Source organism: Cuculus canorus, chromosome 6, assembly GCF_017976375.1.
Source record: "Cuculus canorus isolate bCucCan1 chromosome 6, bCucCan1.pri, whole genome shotgun sequence".
Lineage (NCBI taxonomy): Eukaryota > Metazoa > Chordata > Aves > Cuculiformes > Cuculidae > Cuculus > Cuculus canorus.
In genome coordinates this window covers 25,205,043-25,224,522 of record NC_071406.1, presented here as the reverse complement: position 1 = coordinate 25,224,522, position 19,480 = coordinate 25,205,043, and the positions used below count along the sequence as shown (strand labels likewise).

The window sequence follows — 19,480 nt, the reverse complement described above, 5'->3', positions numbered from 1 at the left end:
CAGTCAAGATTGCAAATCTATTGTCTGATCTGTGTGAGCAGGTCTTAGAACCACATAAAACTTGCCGGGGAACCGAACGCAAGCCTTTTACCAGTTATATTGCTTGTCTCTGCAGTATTTTCCTAATCTCCCACAACAAAACTGCATCAAGCACATTAATTTTTTTCACTTTTGATTCGCCATGCTAAACATCAGGCTATTTTGTATGATTATCCCTTGTTTCAGAAAAATGATAAAAAAACCCTTCCACTCAAAAATAAATTTCTAATTTCAGTAAAGTATGATGTATCGATACACCTCTATATATTTATGTACGACAGTGTTGTTCAGGTCACTATTTATTACTTTGTTTATGCAATGGCTTGAAACAATAACATAGTTAAATCTTAAATCCTAATATTATGCTTGTATTCCAAGTCAAAGTCAAAAAATATTGGCCAAGGGGTGCAACAAGCTTGTATAGCTGTTGCCCATTTTGAGAAAATGATTTGCAATTATGAAGCTTTAAACTGCGTAAAAATTGCTTCCAGCAGAGATCCGGTATCTAACTATTTTTCTTAAAACTGCCGTTTTCCAGGCTTTCACAATTAACAGACTACCTTGGTGGTAGTTCTTGTAGTACTTTTTCCAGTTACGCTGTAGAAAGCAGAAATTTACTACTGAAATGAAAGACTCACTTAAAAAATTTGGGGACGTATTCAATGCCATGTTCTTCCATGTACCTCCTCCGACCTCTCTGGAGTTCTTCTATTCTTTGCTTCTCAGATGCCGCTGCTTCTATATTTCCTTCCTCCAGAAGCCTATATGAATAACAGCAGTTCCTATAGCAATCATACGGTGTCTAAAGGGATTTTCTAGCACCAATCATCACAAAAGACAAGCAGAAGACAAGCCTGTTGTCTGTGTGGCACCAGCTTTCATATCTAGTCATAACCTCATAAAATAAGAATAACCAAGATGTGACTCCTCAGTTACATGCACCTGACCTATAGCCTAATCTTTAGTAACTTCAGCACATCACAAACATTGAAGTACTATGGACTGAGAATTAGGAGGAAATTAACGTTGCTTCCATCCACAGCAGGAGGGAATGACATTTCAGCGCCGGTCTTTCCAGCTTGTTACGAGGAATCCTACCTCCACCCAAAGCTTGCACTATAGCTCTACTTCACCAACAAGATGCTTTCTGCTTTCCCTCAAACAGGTAAAGCAGAAATTTGATTGCTGTAAGCAGAATCCTCCAAAGCTTAGTCCAGACTGTAGTGAAGAAACAGAAAAAATTCAATATCCAGCCAAACCCAGGCCTAAGCCCAGCAAATATTAATTGTATAAATAAGCATTCTTGCCTTTGATCTGGCCTGAATCGTGCGTCTGTTGTAGGAAGAAGATCTTTCATTACAGGATCTAATTCATTGAGCTCAATAGCAAACCTCGTGAAGCCATAATAACGTTCATAATTGGTTGGCATGGAGCCTGTATGAATACGTATTAGGAAGAAAAAAGCTTTTTAAACTATTACTCTAAATATGCAAGAGATTAATTTACTAAACTATAACAGCAAAATTATTAATATATTTTAGTCTTGCACACTACTAAAAAGCATCAAAAGCTATTGTCTAGGTGGAACAACATTCCCTAAATATTAATTTCAACTGCTTATCCTGCAGGGGTTGTCATCACATGCTAATATATTCAAAACTTTCATGATCTTCCTTCCTCTTCAAATAAAAATTACTGTTTTCAAGATTTTCAAGTTAAACAGTTTCAAAAGCAGGTTCATCAAATATTTGTATAAAAGCTAATTTTAACTGGTCTTTGGAGTTGATTTTGGAAATAACACTCACTTGTGGACCGATCTGGCACTGTTCAACACCTTCAGCCCTAACGAGAGCCAGAGCAGACATTGCAGAGAGTAGGGTACAAAACAGGGTTCAAAATACTATCAATACAGAGTAGGGTTCGAAATACTAACAATAATAGCAATTCCTGGATTGTCACTCTGCATTTAGAAAAGATACTATAGGTGCAAAGGATGACTAATTCAACCTGGGTGCCTCTAAGCAAGGAGTAAGGAAGTTGAAATTAGCTCCTGAAATCATAGGAGCTCACCAACACTGAAGACCAATTCTTTAGACTAATAAAGCATTAAGACAATAAACTCAAACTGGCATCTCCTATTTGTTGAAACTAAATAAGCTACTCTGCTCTCTGTGAGAAGGCAGGCACACAGGCCCAAATATCTATTTTTTTTTCTTAATTTTAGTCTTACGTTGACCCCAAAACCCCATAATATTTGGCCAGGAGTCAGACAGATGTAGAACACCATGCCCTGTAAGAACACTTCCATTTACCATTATTATAAACTCATGTAGATTCTTGTTTATTTCTCTAGCCAGAAATTTAATTTCTCCACTAGTATTTTTGTGTATTTGAAGTGACAACTAAAACAAATTTACATAATTTAGTGTTACATTACAGTGCCTGCCAGAGTTTATTCCAAGCTTCTCACCTGGCCTCCATATGCATTTGGCTGAAGGTGCAACCCCACAGTAAAGGCCTTCATGCCACTTTCCAAAAAGGCGATGAACCACCTTCCCTTCTTGATCTATCACAACACCCTGGACCTCATTTACATTTGAATTCCAGTAGTTCACCTGCAAGTTTAACAAAGAAATACTAGTTCACACTGTTTTTCCACATTACCCTTTGCACCAATACAGATACTGCATGAATCTTAGTATGTGTCACCAACTGTCCAAATTTTGTAATTCAAAATACCGGCGATCTGAATATTAATTTATTTAGTATATGAGAAACCTTGAATAATTTGATAAACAGTTTTTGTATAAAGATATTTAAATTATCTGCACATCTGAGAACTATATTGCTGTTCATTAACCCAAATCCTACACAATTCAGCAAAAAGGACACTCAGAAAGTTGCAAGATCAGAGTCAGCTAACTCTCTTCTTTCTAAATGGATACTTAATATACTTCTATATGTAAGGGAATGCTTTGAAGGGTGCTGCACACTACTGTTCTCAGCAGGAAGACATTCAGCCAGTATTGCTTGTTATCTGTTGCTTACTGTTTCTCTTCCCTGTTTTGCTTTTCTTAGACACATTTATTTCTTATACCCTCACCTACTGAACCAGTTGTCCATCCTCAGAACATCCATCAAAACATAATTTCAGATTTGCAGTAATGCAGCACTGTTAACAGTACAATGGCATTGATGTATTTTCTTGCAATATGAAGATAATCTTATTTTAGGGAAAATAATTGATAGTAACATAGCTATACAGTGATCTGTTTTCACTGATCCTCCTGGATATTTTTTACTATGGTAAGATACTGACTGCCAAATTCTGGTAAAGATAGAGGTAAAATTGAACAGAAGTCTACAGTGACTTTGCGTTTTCATTGTGGTAACAGAAAAGGAATTTTGATGTTTTATTTTTAGCCTACAGCCAACAATAGTACAATATACAGCTCCATAGCAATGCAACAAACTGATATCAAATGTTCAATAGAATAGAGTCATAACACTTGACACAGGCACTCTCATTTGACAATTTACAAATATTGAGAAGACAAAATGTGGAATGAGGATTTCAGGAAGACTGAAGAAACAGCTTGATGTATGCTTAAACTATGCAATTTTATGAATATGTTATATGTACTAGAATACATACATTACCTTTACAAACGTGAGTTTACAAATACAAACACTGCTTTTTGTGTTCCTGATAGTTATCTCCCCGTAGTGTTCTATCCATCTCCTTCCACTAAGAATATTATGTATGCAAGTAGTGACTTTGTTCCAGACATAGTAGTCTCCATACCTAAGAAGAGATTAACAAATATTAGTAAACATATATTTATCATGATAATTAAGGAGAAAAAAGTACAACATAGCTCCATTAACATAAATACAATACTATACTCCTCAAAAAAATTTTTAAACAATTGCTTTCTTTAATAAAGCCCTGGTTCTGAGTACATTACTAATCCTCCACATATGAACTCACCTAAGCTGTAGTGCAGAGAACTGAAGAATGGTGCTATGAACAACAAATCAAGCATTATGAAATACTGAAGCCCTGCACAACATATTCACTATCCTCAGAGAATTAAGTGCATCATCCACAATTCCTTTAGAAGCAGGACAGTCACACAAAGCTCAGCATAAGGCCAAACTGAGGCTATAAGCAGACCAGGTAGTTAAATTACAAATAAAACAAAATAAATACAGAAAGGAGATAACACAAAGGAAGTAGGAAGCAGGTGCTCACTATCACATCATCCCTTTCCCTCTGTAACAACTAGTCAGAGTCAGAGCACGTGTACTGTCAAACAAGGGAATAAAATCAGGGAATTATATGGTGCAAAGCACATTCTCCCTCAGAGCTGAAGGGCAAACATGAAGACAAAGATACTCCTGAGTGCATTTACGTCAATTTCATAAGATGGATAAAGAGGTGAAGTGATATCATACTGATACAGGCAGAAAGGAAAGCTGGCTGCAATATACAGGAACAGGAATAGTATTACAAAAACAGCAGTCATATTTAAAGTCATAGAATCATAGAATAGTTTGGGTTGGAAGGGAACCTAAAGATCATCTAGTTCCAACCCCCCTGCAATGGGCAGGGACAACCTACTAAATCAGGCTGCCCAAGGCCCATCCAACCTGGCCTTGAACACCTCCAGTTATGGGACAGCCACACACTCCCTGCGCAACCTGGGCCAGTGCCTCACCACTCTTATATTGAAGAAATTCTTCCTAATGTCAAGTCTAAATCTCCCCCTTTCCAGTTTATACCCATTCCTCCTGGTCCTATCCCCACAAGCCTTCATGAATAGCCCCTCTCCAGCTTTCCTGTATCCCCTTCAGGTACTGGAAGGTCACTATAAGATCTCCTCTGAGCCTTCTCTTCTCCAGACTGAACAAGCCCAACTCTCTCAGCCTGTCCTCATAGGGAAGGTGCTCCAGCCCTCCAATCATCTTTGTAGCCCTCCTCTGGACCCGTTCCAACAGCTCCATATCCTTCTTATGTTGAGGATTCCAGAACTGGACACAGTATTCCAGATGAGGTCTCACAAGAGAGGAACAGAGGGGCAGAATCACTTCCCTCGCCCTGCTGGCCACGCTGCTTTTGATGCAGCCCAGGATATGGTTGGCCTTCTGGGCTGCGAGCACACATTGCCAGTTCATGTCGAGCTTCTCATTGACCAGCACCTCTAAGTCCTTCTCTGCAGGGCTGCTCTCAAGCACGTCATCCCCCATCGTGTACTGAAAACAGGGATTCCCCCGACCCAGGTGCAGGAATCCTCATCTTGCACATTGTCAGGAGTGAAGTACCCTCTCTTCTTGCATACTGTCAGGAGTTACAACTTGCAACTAGTTTTACCTGTGGTGAAACAACTTCTCACTATTCCGTCAACATCTAAAGAATATGTTTTGGCCTATCTATATTTTGAAAAATGACTTTACATTGTAAGGAAAACACTAACTGCTGACACTCCTATACCGTGGCTGTTATGAACAGTTAATCACTACTGTACATGCAAAACTTGGGTTGTCTCTCCTAGTAGATTTCTATCCCACTCTTTTTATTGCTTTCTAGAAACTTTGCATATTTTTGCTCCAAAACCCCGAATGAATCTTTAGGCTCAAAAATTCTTCAGTACCCCCACCTGTACACTTTCCCCAATCCAATCACAATGCAGGACAGATTAGATTGCAGCAAAGACTGAAAACAAAAAAGAAACAGAACAGTAGCTTACTTTGGAAGAGTCACATTCAATGTTCCAACTGGCAGAATTTCCATAGATTTTCCCCAGAACTTGTTTTTCCACCTGATATCTGAATACAATAGTGAAATATTTACAAAACTGAAAAGATAAAGTCTCCCCTTCGCAGTAATCTGCATGGCACGTGAGATGATCTATGCTAGACCATCAGGTTTAAAACAGAACAGGATGAAGTTGTCATGAAAATACAAAAGAAAGGAAAATACTAGAAAATGACATTAGGTCAGAAAAACTAAAGATAGGTTTGATTTTCTTATAGGAGTCATGCCTATGATTATCAAATCTCTCATGAAAATATTCAATACAAATTAAATGCGTATGCTAGCAGATACAAAGAAAGAAAGAGGTGCTTGTTCAACTGTGTAAAAAGAACTGCTTGTGTTTGTAAGAAATAATAACTTTCTTGGTAAAAAGCTTTTAAGCAGAACAGTATAAACAGACAGTAAGGGACAAGGGAAACTGTAACATGTCTGCTCACTCTTAAGAATGAAAATTTGGAGTTTAGTAATTCAGAGCATCTGTTTGTAATACGTTACTGCAAAAATAATAAGTATACAAATTTTGAGTAAGTTCCAAAAGCAAAGCTCAGCTTGTACAGACAGAATTTTTTTCTTGATAATGCAAAAGGAGTTTATGCTTTTTAATTAAAAAGTATACCTTGCCAAAACACAAAGTTCTTCGATTCACAGTGACAGGCCGAAATGGGAGGATGGTGGCTAACCTGGAAAACAGTTAGGCTGAGTTAAAACCAATTCATTTTCATTTCAAAGACAATACAACTGTTACTGCAACATGAAAACAGATGAAGTTGTTATGAAAACAGATGCAACTTAAGTTTGTACTTTTGATGTGCGAAAGCAGACAAGGGGGGCTGGAGCGTTCGTTAGAGCTTGGCGTTGTTCGCCTTGAAGACCTTGGAAGTTGATAATGAAGGAGCCAGCTAGCAGCAGTTTACTGATAAGTAGGCACTGGAATGTAGAAAGCTGGCTGCATTTGGTTCAAGAGTTTGAAAACAGCCAGAGGAGACTGAGTCTGTGCAAAGTTCAAAAAGAAATATATTCATCCTGAGGAAGACTTCCTACTTCATCCCTAAGACCCCTGCCCACGACCATCAGGAGGCACTATGCAGGTGCAAGACTGGAGTGAATTTGCCAGATCTAATTATGATACGAAGCGGGAATAGGGTATGAATATGTAGTAGGCGCTTATACCTACGCATGTCTTTACACTATAAGTAGCTGCTTGTTAAGCTATACGGTGTGCAAGCTAGGAGGAGAACCCCCATGCACCTGGAAATAAACATATCTGCTTTGTAACTCATTTTGGGTTATAGGGTTTCATTCTGCAAAACACTTTAAGAGCTATGTACTTCAAACACGTTCTCGTGATCACTATAAAAATACATACCTTCTAGCATTTAATGAAGTCTACTCTTGCGAACAACATTTATTTACTACTAAGAAAGCAAACCATTGTAACTACATCGAAAAAACAAGACAACTCTATAAAGCAAAGAACCCAAAATCTAAATTGAAACAGGAGGGTCCATCTAGAAACAAGCTCTACCTGCTCTGAGAAAAATCGAAATCCTTTGTCTTCTCTAATACATTCATAAGTTTCACCAAGCACTGGGTTAAATGGCTTGCTTCCCGCCCTAAAATATGTAGAGGCATAGCCTGATGCTGCAAAAGCAGCTATGAGAACCTGTGAAAATACAGACAAGAACATAAGTGAGAATAGGCAGAGATTCTTGTATATAGGCCATCACTACATAGTATCACACAACTCACTTCACCCAGAGTGAAATACGGATTAACAAAGCATGCCTGATAGTGAATTCACACATCCCAGCCAGAACCAGTATAAACTGTACTTCTTTTGTCGCTGTAACTTGTTTTTCTTCATGTCCTTAGCCAGTCTCTCTCAAAAGTTCCTTAAAATATAAATCCGCACAAGATACTGTTTTTATTCTTTTGACTAATGATACAGACTAGCTGTAGCCTATGCTCCCTGTGAATAAATATTATATGATAACTTCTAAGGACGAGATCATGTAGCATTTTCCAATGGGGACTATTTAATTTAGTTCCAAACATAAAGAGCTCTCACTTACGATTTCCTTAATGCAGTTAAATCTCAGAATCTTCCAAGCATGTGAAGCCTTTTCAGCCCCCTTGTCTACATATACAACCAAAACCTTAGTAATCTCTAAACCAGACCTAGCTGGGATTAATAAGCTAAGTGACACGCTACAGTAATTTAGATTACAGCTCCCTTTTGCAGGGCTTAAAAAAAAAAAATCACAGCAGGCACTCAGAAGTCCAAACAAAACTTCAGAAAAGCAATACAAGGATAAAAATCACTCAATTATGGATAATCTAACAACAGGGCAAAACTTAAGCAGGTTCCCCTCTCCTCACACTCATGAGGATGTAACACTTGCGTGAAGCCCTACATACTTTGTTTTCTTCCCACTGTGTAATGGATGCTCGACTCTCTATTCATTTCATATTACTAATAAATGTAGCATCAAAGAATTAATGCTCTTTTCATGGTCTTTTCTTCAACATAAATATCTCCATTCTTCCAAAACCTTTTCATGAATTTAACTGTAAGACTCTACAGAGAAATGAGAGTGTTTACCGTCCTTATGATATATAGAGCAATGAGAAGAAAAAAGTTTCCACTACAGTTGGATGCTTATTTAAGATGCTTTTGGATGCCTATTTAAGATAGGGAAGTCTTGATTTTTCAGAGAAAGGTGAAGAAGCAGGTAACATACTTGCAGCATTGCTACCACTGATGATTTGGGTATTCAACACATGTTAGTCCCACATCCCTCAGCTTGGTACGCAATTTACAATTTTAAGGTGCTTGTTAAAAGTTCGGCTTGTATGCTCAGTATTGCACTAGAAATCTGTAGCAAAGAAGGGGACTGAATCCAAACCTCCAAGGAAGCTTTCAGTTGCACCATGGCTCTTCCTTCCTGAACTCTCCTGATCCTGCAATACTCCCCTTCCAAGCTTCCCAACAAAGGAGGCAGCCCTACAAGCAAACAGCCTGCTTTACTCATTCCAATCCTGCCCAGTCCTTACAGTATCTCCCGTTTGTGAGGGACATAAGAAATGTTGTAGGAAAATGGCATGGGATGATAAATAATTCAACTGCCTATCATAACACAGGTCCAACTTCTTCAGTGGCAAGGAAGAAATATCCTGCAGTCATAACACAGGTCCAACTTCTTCAGTGGCAAGGAAGAAATATCCTGCAGACTATATGAACGTGGAAGTTCATGGACCTGAGCATGTGGCTATGACAGCCACAGGAAACCTCTCTTCTCCCAGTTATCCACAGTGCTGCTAATCCACACCAGGGAACAGTAGATGTGTTCAGCAACAACACTAACAGCCTTTCCCTATGTATTCTCAGGAAAAGAAGACACAACAGATCAAAACACACTGAGAACTGAACACAGGCTGCTGGCTGTCACAAAAAAAACCCCAAGACATACTTACAGGGAGGCTGAAGTCAGGCTGCCCACGTAAACTTTGGTTTGGTGGTTTAGAATTTCTCAATTAGAAATTGCCTAGGATGACTTTAAGTGATACCCAAATAGCTCACAAGCCAGCCACAGACTCAATTAGCTCTTGGAGGGTGCTGGACTTGATCACTGAGAGTCAGAAAGGATGCTGCAGTATTAGAAACAGACACTGCCTACATATACAGTCCAAGAGAGTGAGATCCACCTTCAAGTGAATAAGTCCCAATTGTAGGACTTGGGTTGAAGTCAAGAAAAGTTCGTTAGCTTTTGTTCAAATCAAACCTACCACCTGTAACTGTTCACAGCATTTGTCTGATCCAGCACACAGGTCTGTTGTCTGTGAACTGGAAAAGCAAGAGAGGACCCTGCAGAGATCTCCACTCAACAAGTCCCTTTTTAATACAGACATAAGCACTACATTAAATTTATTACCATGCGTTCATAAGGATCATCTGTTTCAGCAGCCTTGTCCAATAGCTCACTGTATTCCAGCTCTTCACAAAGATGTTGCAGGGTATTCAGAGGTTCGTTTAGCTCAACTGGCATGGATACTTTGGAAAGATCTTTGCCAATGTTATTTCTCAAAATATTCCACAGATTGATGTTACTAGTGTCAGGGCTGGGAGCTGGGAGACAAGTTCTCCGTCCATTCCTGAATGCACCTCCTGTTAGTTCACCATTAAGAACTGGGAAAGGAAAAAACTATTATCATAAGAAAGCACCAAATTAAAAATAACAGACATCCATTGAACCAAATCACCAACAGAACAAGCAAGCCCAGCTGCAGTGATTTCAGCTGAGTTTATCTTGTACAGACATGCAGTAAATCTGGTACATGAGTATAAGCATTGTAATTTCCCAGAGTTTAAAACATAGCAGTATACTTTGCCGAGAAATGCTGTCTGCAACACTGGTGTTGTCCTCAGATATGTTATCACTCACATCACTGATATAAGATTCATCATCAGAACCCTGAAACATAAGTAAAATATAAATTAAATCAAATACATATAGAATATGCTGACAAATTAGAAAACAATAATTAATTGAAACACAAATATTCAAAGAAATCATCTCTGCCCAATTAGAGCTTTTAACTAAATCAACTAGATGTTTCAATCAGCCCATACTGCCAATGCCCTAGGAGTGTCAAAATAAACGCTATGCTCTCCTTATGTATCTGAATTCCTTATTATGAAGCCAAATACAGATTTTAAATTTGCAAAAGGGTAACTTCAAATGAGATCAGAGATGAACAAAAAATTGATAAGGTAATGTGCTGGAGATGGGAAATGAGAACAGATAGTCCAATTTGTGCTCTTTATAAAGAACACAGCTTGCATTTCAGAAAAAAACAATACAAACATCGACCTATCATGCAAAAAAAAAACCCTACATCAGCATTCAGACTATTTTTAAGAACTTTTGTTAACAATTTTTTTTTTCACAAACATTACTTTCAAAATATTTTTACAGTATTTACTGAAGACAGAGTATTTATTATAAAGCCTATATGATTCAGGGTGATTTCGCAAAGTTTCTATTTTGCTTATACCATACAGACACACTGATTTTCCTTGCTGATATAGACAATCCTGACTATTGTGTTTACATGTACTTTACACCTGCCAGAAGCACTGAGATAAAGAACCATTCAATTTTTTAGATGAACAATTCTAGTTGTGGTTGTGCCAACTCATGGCACATGAGCAATCCCCGTCAAAGAGAATATATGGTAGCTCTTATTTCCTCTTACAGAAGAGTTGTGGTAGATCACGGTACTACTATGACGTTATAAAAGAGTATTTTAAAAATGCAAGAATTTCTTCAGGATAGCACAGGAAAGCTGTGGGCAACAACATGATTCAGGAGCCCGAACTGTACCTTGCTGCTTCAACTTTGAGCTTGACCATTCCGATTTTTCAGGCTTTTGTCTACTTCTTTGATTACTGAGAATAATTTTATATGTATAGCAGAAGACTTTAAAGGATTATTTTAAAATCGAAATTAGTTGACTGCATAGTCAGACATAATTGCTACTGTCTATGTCATCCTTATCTGAAACTGCCATAGTCTAAGAAGGACATAAGCTACTGATAAAAACAACTTTCAACTCAGTTTTACACTTCAGGGAACACTTTTGTACCCCATCACATAGACGTCTCAGGTTCATCTATCTACATACACAGCCTCATACCTTTTTATTCTAAGTAGCATTATAAAAAAAATAATCATTGCTAGTGGTAGCAATACCTAAATCCGCCCAACAGCAAGCTGGAGCATGCTGTCATAGCCTACCTCATTTTCTGATGAGCTGGCAGACAGAAGCACTTCCTGTGCATCAAAAAACTCTGAAACGGATTCAGACATAGAGAGCCTGCTCTCATTAGAAACTTGCTGAGACAGTGGCAAACTGACGTGAATTTGTTCACTCGCCTGTAAATGAAGCACATAAAAATAAAAGTATTGTTTCTAATATTAAAGAAATATGCATAGATGGCGTATATCAACTGAACAATTTTGCTATGTCAAATATAAGCACAGATAGTAAAGACAGCATTTCAGTAGGACTTGTGTGTGCCTAACAGATGAGACTTTGACAATTACAAAAGAAAGCTCATTTTGAGCAGTGAGACATATCTTCATTTGAGGCCTGCTCAGCATCAACTGTTAAGTTTTAGCAGTGCAAATAACCATGGATCTAGTTCTGTATCCAGAGGAATGATTTTGTGGACAATAGCTGGCTTGTGTCAGACAAGCTCAACCATGAAATTCAGAACAAAAGACAGCCAGTTATAACAAATTACGTCACCGGGAGCTAGCATTGATACAATTGAAACTCAAATATAAAGCTTTACAATAAGGTCAGGGAGTTATAAGTTACTTTTGAAGTAAATGTGCTTGTGAACCAGTTTAGTAACAAATGTTTTAAATGTTTAGATATTCGGGAAGATGGCTATAACATACATGTGCTTTATTCCTTGTTTGTTTCTCATTTGAATTATGCTACTAACACTGACTCAATGCAATTAAAGGCAATCAGCTCTATGATTTATTATAAAGAGAATTTAATAGCAAATGCAAAGGTTCAAAACTGTATCATGTGTATCAGTATGGCGGACAAGATAATTTAAATAGTGGATCGTATCCTTCCACTTCCTGCTGTTGACCACCAGGTTTCACCATGTTATCCTACAACACCTTAAAAAGGAGCAGGGAGAATAAAGACTTTCTCGCTGTACCATTCCACCAAAGGAGCTGCTGCTGTGAAGGGAAAGAGGCTTCTGACTTAATCTCTTAGTCTATATAGCATGTTCCTTCTGGGAGATAACAGAGATGAAACTAACGAAGCTGTCTAAACAGAGTTAACTCTTCAGATCACAACTCCATCCTCATTACTCCTACTACAAAAGTTCTGGAAATAGGTTTGTTGACACTTTAATCCTGTAGAATTATTCTACATAATTCCCTTAAAATGCACTAAAAAAAAATCATAAAGAAGGCAAGAGGTAAAACCGCATTCCTTTTCACTGGGCTTCACAACCTTGTGGATAGTTTATGATATTTGATGAATTACAATAGGAACAAAAGTCCATTCCACTGTTATCTTTACAGGAAGTGATTGCAATTTTAAGTTTTTGTATAAGCTAGAGGGACTTGTAAAGATACACATGCCTTCACCTGAAAAAGATGCTCACACAGGCATTACCTACACAATGGTAGGTAATATAATGGTATTGGTAATGGTATTTACATATAAAGTAATCAAGAGAAGTTGTGAATGAGAGATCTGGGAACCTCTTCAATCAAACACACTTGTACTACGATAATGACGTACGTATGAAAAAGAAACAGGTAACGAACTAAAAATACAAAATAGAAGAGATGGTCATGGCTCAGATCTTCACTGCGGATTGCTGTGCTATGGCACCACTTCTCCTGTACCTGCTATTGCTGGTCATCCACATGGTGGACTCGTGGAAAAATTGTTTGGACGTTTTCAAACACCAAACACACAAAAGTGACTGGAAACATACTTTCACCTTCTTTTCTTGTTGGAACTAACAACTAGGAGACAAAAGTATGCTAATTCAAATGGCAGATGTATAGAAACAAATAGCGGAAACAATAAATGAAAAATATTTTGGTAAAATGCAAGCAGAATGGTTGTCCAAGTGAACACATTAATTGTAACACATTACAGCTTGCATATTCAGATTTTCCTCCTCATGAAGGAAGCTGATGTGTTATTAATACAAATGGTCGGTATCTGTTGACCGAAGAAAGTAAAACAAGAAAGACTAGATGTTGCAAATGTGATTAGTAGTATGGTGCTTGGTTCATAAACTTTTCAGCAGTGCCACTCAAGCTATTAAACATCAGGTCCTTTAAGCACTTGCAGGATCAGACCATCAAATTGTTCTGTTGATTTGGTATGAAACTAAGATACAGAATTGCTTAGCTACTGCGTTTTACATTCAAATACAGCAAAACCTCACTAATTCCCACAGCAAATAATTAATATGCCAATACAGGAGTCCCTTCCTGTTTCTCTGCAAAGATGAAACCGAGTTCTTTTATCACATATGCAAAATAAAAGACTGAAGTTTTATATTATACAGGGAAAATGTAATCTGACATTTTCTATAAATGAATATTTACCAATCTGAAAAAATCTATAATTTGACAAGTGTGTTGCAGCTATTAGTGAGAATTAGCAAGGTTTGATTACACTCTAATCCATTAAAGCCCAAAGTCTTACCTCATCAGGACTAGGGATAATATTTACACTGACAACCTGATCACAAATAACAGATTCTGAATGTATTCTGTTCAAGCGACTCCTTAGTTCAGCATTCTGGTTGAGAGCCTTAAAATAAAAATTGTACATTTCATTTAAAATTAATAAGTCAGCGTTCAACTTAAGCAAAAAAAAAAAAAAAACAAAATAGCAGCTTCTTCCCAGCAATTTCCTAAGAAACCACGGAATGTCCTGCCTTCCATTTTCAGACAGATAACTACTTCAAGATCCTCTCTAACATGATTTAATCTTTTGGTTAGTTTGCTTTCAGTAATTTTCAGGAGGCAGAGGGGACAGATTTTCTCCCACAATGTAACAGTGGCATTCCACCTTAATACTTCAGATACCTCTTGGGCAGGTATAATGGTGGGTTATATACATTATGGAAATGAGGAATGAATCAGCAAGAAAGAATGAAACTGCAGAACAACAAACAGGAACTACTTGCAAAATGCACCAAGAGGCACATCTTGGTTTACAACTACACGGCCCTTTCTGAACCAAGGTTATTGGGACCTAGAGTCTGCAAAATGAAATCGCTTCCTTTCCAGCAAAACCAACATGATTTCTAGTACCATTTGGTGTTTGTCCATCCAGATCAATTCAATATATTTGCATGCGTGTACTCTTTTCAAGCTACTGATCCATTACCACAAACAGCAACAGAATTCAACTGGTGTCTGGTATCTGCTATTTTTTCTCCTTTTTTAAAGCCCTATCTCGATTATAAATTTGGGTGCATACAGATTGCCTGATTCTGAAATCCAGAAAATGTGTAATTATGTCACAGACTCAGAACGCAAACTGATTTAACTCTAATATATTCCCAAAACTGAGGATTTTAGAAAAGAACAACAGATAGACATACTGTTTTAGAAGAAAATTAATGTTACAATGGAGTAAGAATCTTATTCTTACTTATTCAGATTCAGGAATAGATGGCATGGATGTACTGAAACAAAGTAGTACCAAAGTAAAACAGGTTAGCTTAAACTGTCACTAAACAGTTTAAATTGCCCCATTTTGCTTTGTTCTGAAATGGTCTGGCCATGTTCACAGTTGCTGTCTACTAGAAGGAGAAGGTGGTGACTAACAGCAGCTTGGCAGTAGCTTCTTAAATTGTTCAAACCTGGTCATGAGTATGACTAAGGTCAAATTTCCACCACTGAGATTATGAACTGACGTGTGACAGTGACTTTTAGACTGACTCTGGAGGCCAGGAACAAGAAGAAAATATGATCACTTATTTCATACAAGTTGCTAATAAGTCTCAGCAGGTTTTAGCTAAATTTTAATCAATAACCAGAAATGGTTACCCTTATTTCCTGTCCTTAAACTTTCTTTATTATAACACAGTAATCAGTCTATGTAACTTGGTATGAATCTGTATCTATAGAAACGCTGTGCATCAATTTTAATCTCATAGCAAAAACCTCCAACATAATAACAATAAGCATATGAAATTATATACCCATTTGGGTGAAACTTTTTGCCTTTAAACCTCTGCTCACACTTCTTGCAAATGCAGTAATCCACACCAATTCATTCTTCAGAGTAAAAGCTTTTACATCTCCTTGACAGTGAACTACAAAATGTGAGTTATTTTGCAGCCCGAGAACTTACTGTCACTTTACCTCATTTTTCCCACTAAAAACAATGACAATTTTTCCTTGGCTTGGGTGGGAGAGATGCTGGACAGTAACAGGTGTATATCTGAAAATCCAATTTACCCATGATTTTCCTGTAACCCATGTTTCCTTTTGCAGTTAGAGACACAGACAAATCAAACTAATCTGAAAACATGCAATCAAAAATTAAACTTAATTAAGATAACAAGCGTATCTCCTCGGCTGTGCTGGAAACAGTTCCAGAAAAGATATCTAGCATTTGCATAAAATCTTTCTTTACTTTGGAAAACCACTACTGATACATGCTCACACAAACTAACTGTATCCTTCACCTCCACATGCACTGTTATAGACTTACATCATAGTTCTGGTCAAGAACTTGGCTTTTTCTTGGCTCCTTCTACCTCAAGAAACAGCCAAAATACAAAAGAAACAGTGTATCTGGCAAGCTGGATGTGCTGGAAATGAAATCAAGAACATACCTGAGAGAGGGACTGTCTGAGGTGTGCTATTTGAGCATTGTGGCCTGTGACATCCTGCTCTGAAACGATCTGCTTAAGCTTCTCCTTCTCTATAGCTATGCTGTTAAAGGCAGACTTCAAAAGTGAATGCACTAAGCAAAAAGAAAACAAAGAAAGTGTTTTCTCAGCTACAGAACTGCATACTGATATCCATTGCGATATTTCAGCAATTAAGATACAGAGTGAGATTTCCATTCCATTTTTGAAAGAAGGATCTGAACTTCAAGTAATCTATGTCAAATTACATACAAACACAGCTTGAGGCTGCAATATCACAGATATGCGTTTGAGCTTATTTTTGGTGTTGAACATATGGAAAGGTGCATATTTAGAAATGCCAATGAGTGTTCTTTTCTTCATTTTTTTCTATTATTTTTCTTTTCAGAGTAACAATAAAATCAGTTCTGCTAAGACTTAATATTGCACCATTAAGAGGACTACTTGGTCTTTAAATAGGTGTTTGACTTTTTTTTAAGCTATAGCTCATGTTTTTCCTATGTTTATTGTATAACACACAGCAAAGCGATAACAAATCCTTTCAAAAATAGCATTTTTCATTTTGTAGGACCATTCCTCTGTTGGCAATAAAATGGCATTTCTAAAGTACATTCTCGTAATAAGCTCTTCTGTTCTTTCCACTGATGTGAAAACATTGCACAACAGTTAATTGCACAGCATTATATGTAGCCATGACACTCCAATTCATCTTTAGGAAGAAATAAAGCATTTTATCGAGGAGAAAAAAAAAAAGTTTCCAAATTCAGTCACGTATTTACAAGATGCAGAAAGTAGTTCAGAAGACTGCTAAAAAAATCTCTTAAGAGACAGAGTTGACCTACCTCTGTATTCATGACATGCACGGAAAATATAAGGACAACACATGGCATCTTTATCTAAGCCATCTCTCCAGTTAAAAATTCTTACACAGTACCATCTAACGCAGATGAATCCCCTCGCCATAACTAAGTGAAGGCAACACAGAAGCACAACACACGAAAGGCTTGACATTTCCAGCTACCTTTTTGCGCCATCAGGCAGAATTCTTCTTGAAGCTTCATGTACTCAGTAGAGCTCTCCAGAGGGTCTGTTACATGGCTTGGGGGAGTCTGAAAGTCAATGTCTGCGCAAAGGTTGGGATTGGACGAATGAAGTCGAACAGGCGACATTGTAGCACTGAAAGGGACCTACAGCAAGAAACAATGAGGAAATATTGTATAAGGAGCAACCAACTTTTTGACTCTGTTGAAGAAAAACTAATCTGAAAATAGATTAGTTCACAATGTGAAGAGTTTACATGCAACTTTTTACTCTCCTACATCTCAGCACAGCTGACGCATAATTGTCCTGAATTTTTTTTCACTGAAACAGACAAAAGAAGGCCTAAATACATAGCTAAGAGCTAACAACACAGCCCTTCAATTCTAACATTTTCACAAATGGACTGTTTCCTACTGCTTCAAATACAACTGAAAAATAGAAACATGACACATGCAGCTTTATATCTGGACATTTGAGAGTACATATAGTATGACACTGTTGTTAGAACATCAGCACCTGAAGTATGCAAGTTCCTCCACAGATCTACAAATACAACAGAATATTACCAAATATATCACTGAAGTTTTCCAAAAACACCGGTAAATCTTGAGTTGAAACACACCATATTTGACAACTAGGAAGAAGCATATAGTGTTTCTATACTAAATAAACACACAAACAGCAACCAAAAAAGAAAAATCACAACCTGATTTTCATTTAAAATACAGGAACCATAAACAAATGCAAAGAGATACAGTTTAGTAAGATGGAGCAAACAGTTTAGTTTATTATCATGTCCTCTACTTTGTCTCCTTCTATACATCTCCGGTACAGTAATAAATTGCGTGCCAATCTTTATAAGTTATATAAACACGTATCATGTACTGAACAGTACCTATGTGTTACATATGCAGTGTATGGCTACCACTGTTACACACGTGATGTGTGTGTGTGTGTGTGAGCATATGTTGAATTTTATTTTAATTCTACCACTTACACACATTTGTATAAAAATCAGGCCAAGAATCCAATTTTCAAATTTAAATGCAACATTCTGTTACTTAAATATTAAGTACTTTTAAAGACATTGAATACATGAAATTTGGTTTATTTTATTCTAACGATCAAATGTATAAATAAAGAACACCCACTGTAGCCCAATCTAATTATTTAAATATGAAAAATGGGTACAAATTATAAAATGCGTTTTCGGATGCATGATAAAGAGCAGCAGATAACATAAAAAGTCATATCACTAAGAATGTTTATCAACACATAAGTTCCACACTACCATCATTTGAGACTGGTATTTTGTTATTTGACTAGATTGGGTTTTATCAATCCTTTCCTGTAAAAGTTGTCATCAATTTATCATTTAGGTTTCCAGTTCCTCACTGAAACCCTCAAAATTCTGTTGAATCTATTCATTACATCTCATTCTGCTTACAAGCATATTCTGGAAGACAGCATTTTCCACCTTGTTCTTCCTCAATTTCCAGATATATATATAGCACATAACATAATAGTTCTATGGCACCTACCTAGTTATCCAGTATAAACTTCATTCTCTTCTCTCGTGTATTTTGATTTCCAGCTATATCGACAAAGTGGATATTTTTTATTGGACCTCATTTTGGCCTCATATCAAGACTTCATTGACAGGAAATGTAGAATAAATTCCTTCTATTCATACAGCATATTTACCCCACTATCTTCTTTGTGAGTACCACACTGCCTCTCTCAAAAGCCCAATAAAATTAGGTTAATTTACTAAGATGACTAAACGTAAGTTAATTTCAGGTTCCCTTTATAAAACCTTTTCACTTCTTAAATCAGAGAGCACATTCCCAGAACTTTCTAACTGGAAGAACTGTAAAGGTTCAATTGCTCCAGGTGGCTCCAGGTGGGCAGAGTAGGTGGCTACATGACCGCTATGTGTGCAGCATCCAATCTTAAGGAAAGAAAGCTGATCCCAGCTGCAGCACAGGAGCTTTAGGGAAAGTCCCCCCAGCCCCACAGTGACGGAGCCGGCTGCTCCAGCCCCACACAGACTGGCAGAGCTGCAGGCAGGGTGCCCACGCATGGGGGCAGGCGGGACGGGACACAACTCTTTAGCCACTTTGTGATGAACCTAA

The 19,480-nt window shown here is 37.5% G+C and overlaps 1 protein-coding gene across 9 annotated transcripts in view; it reads right to left on the bottom strand.

The window, feature by feature from the left end:
* Nucleotides 1-19,480, bottom strand: part of OSBPL6 (oxysterol binding protein like 6) — a 106,441-nt gene that overhangs the window by 8,251 nt on the left and 78,710 nt on the right. For 7 of the 9 annotated variants that reach the window (XM_054070169.1, XM_054070166.1, XM_054070171.1 and 4 more), the window contains 13 exons: nt 17,326-17,491; nt 16,269-16,399; nt 14,120-14,227; nt 11,656-11,793; nt 10,242-10,329; nt 9,790-10,043; nt 7,383-7,520; nt 6,474-6,537; nt 5,790-5,868; nt 3,700-3,844; nt 2,510-2,654; nt 1,347-1,473; nt 678-800 (listed from right to left, as the gene is read on the bottom strand). In XM_054070169.1, the coding sequence (XP_053926144.1) occupies nt 678-800; nt 1,347-1,473; nt 2,510-2,654; nt 3,700-3,844; nt 5,790-5,868; nt 6,474-6,537; nt 7,383-7,520; nt 9,790-10,043; nt 10,242-10,329; nt 11,656-11,793; nt 14,120-14,227; nt 16,269-16,399; nt 17,326-17,491 (1,706 nt within the window). The remainder of the gene's footprint in view (nt 1-677; nt 801-1,346; nt 1,474-2,509; nt 2,655-3,699; nt 3,845-5,789; nt 5,869-6,473; nt 6,538-7,382; nt 7,521-9,789; nt 10,044-10,241; nt 10,330-11,655; nt 11,794-14,119; nt 14,228-16,268; nt 16,400-17,325; nt 17,492-19,480) is intronic. The other 2 variants (XM_054070173.1, XM_054070175.1) reach the window with 1 other exon arrangement.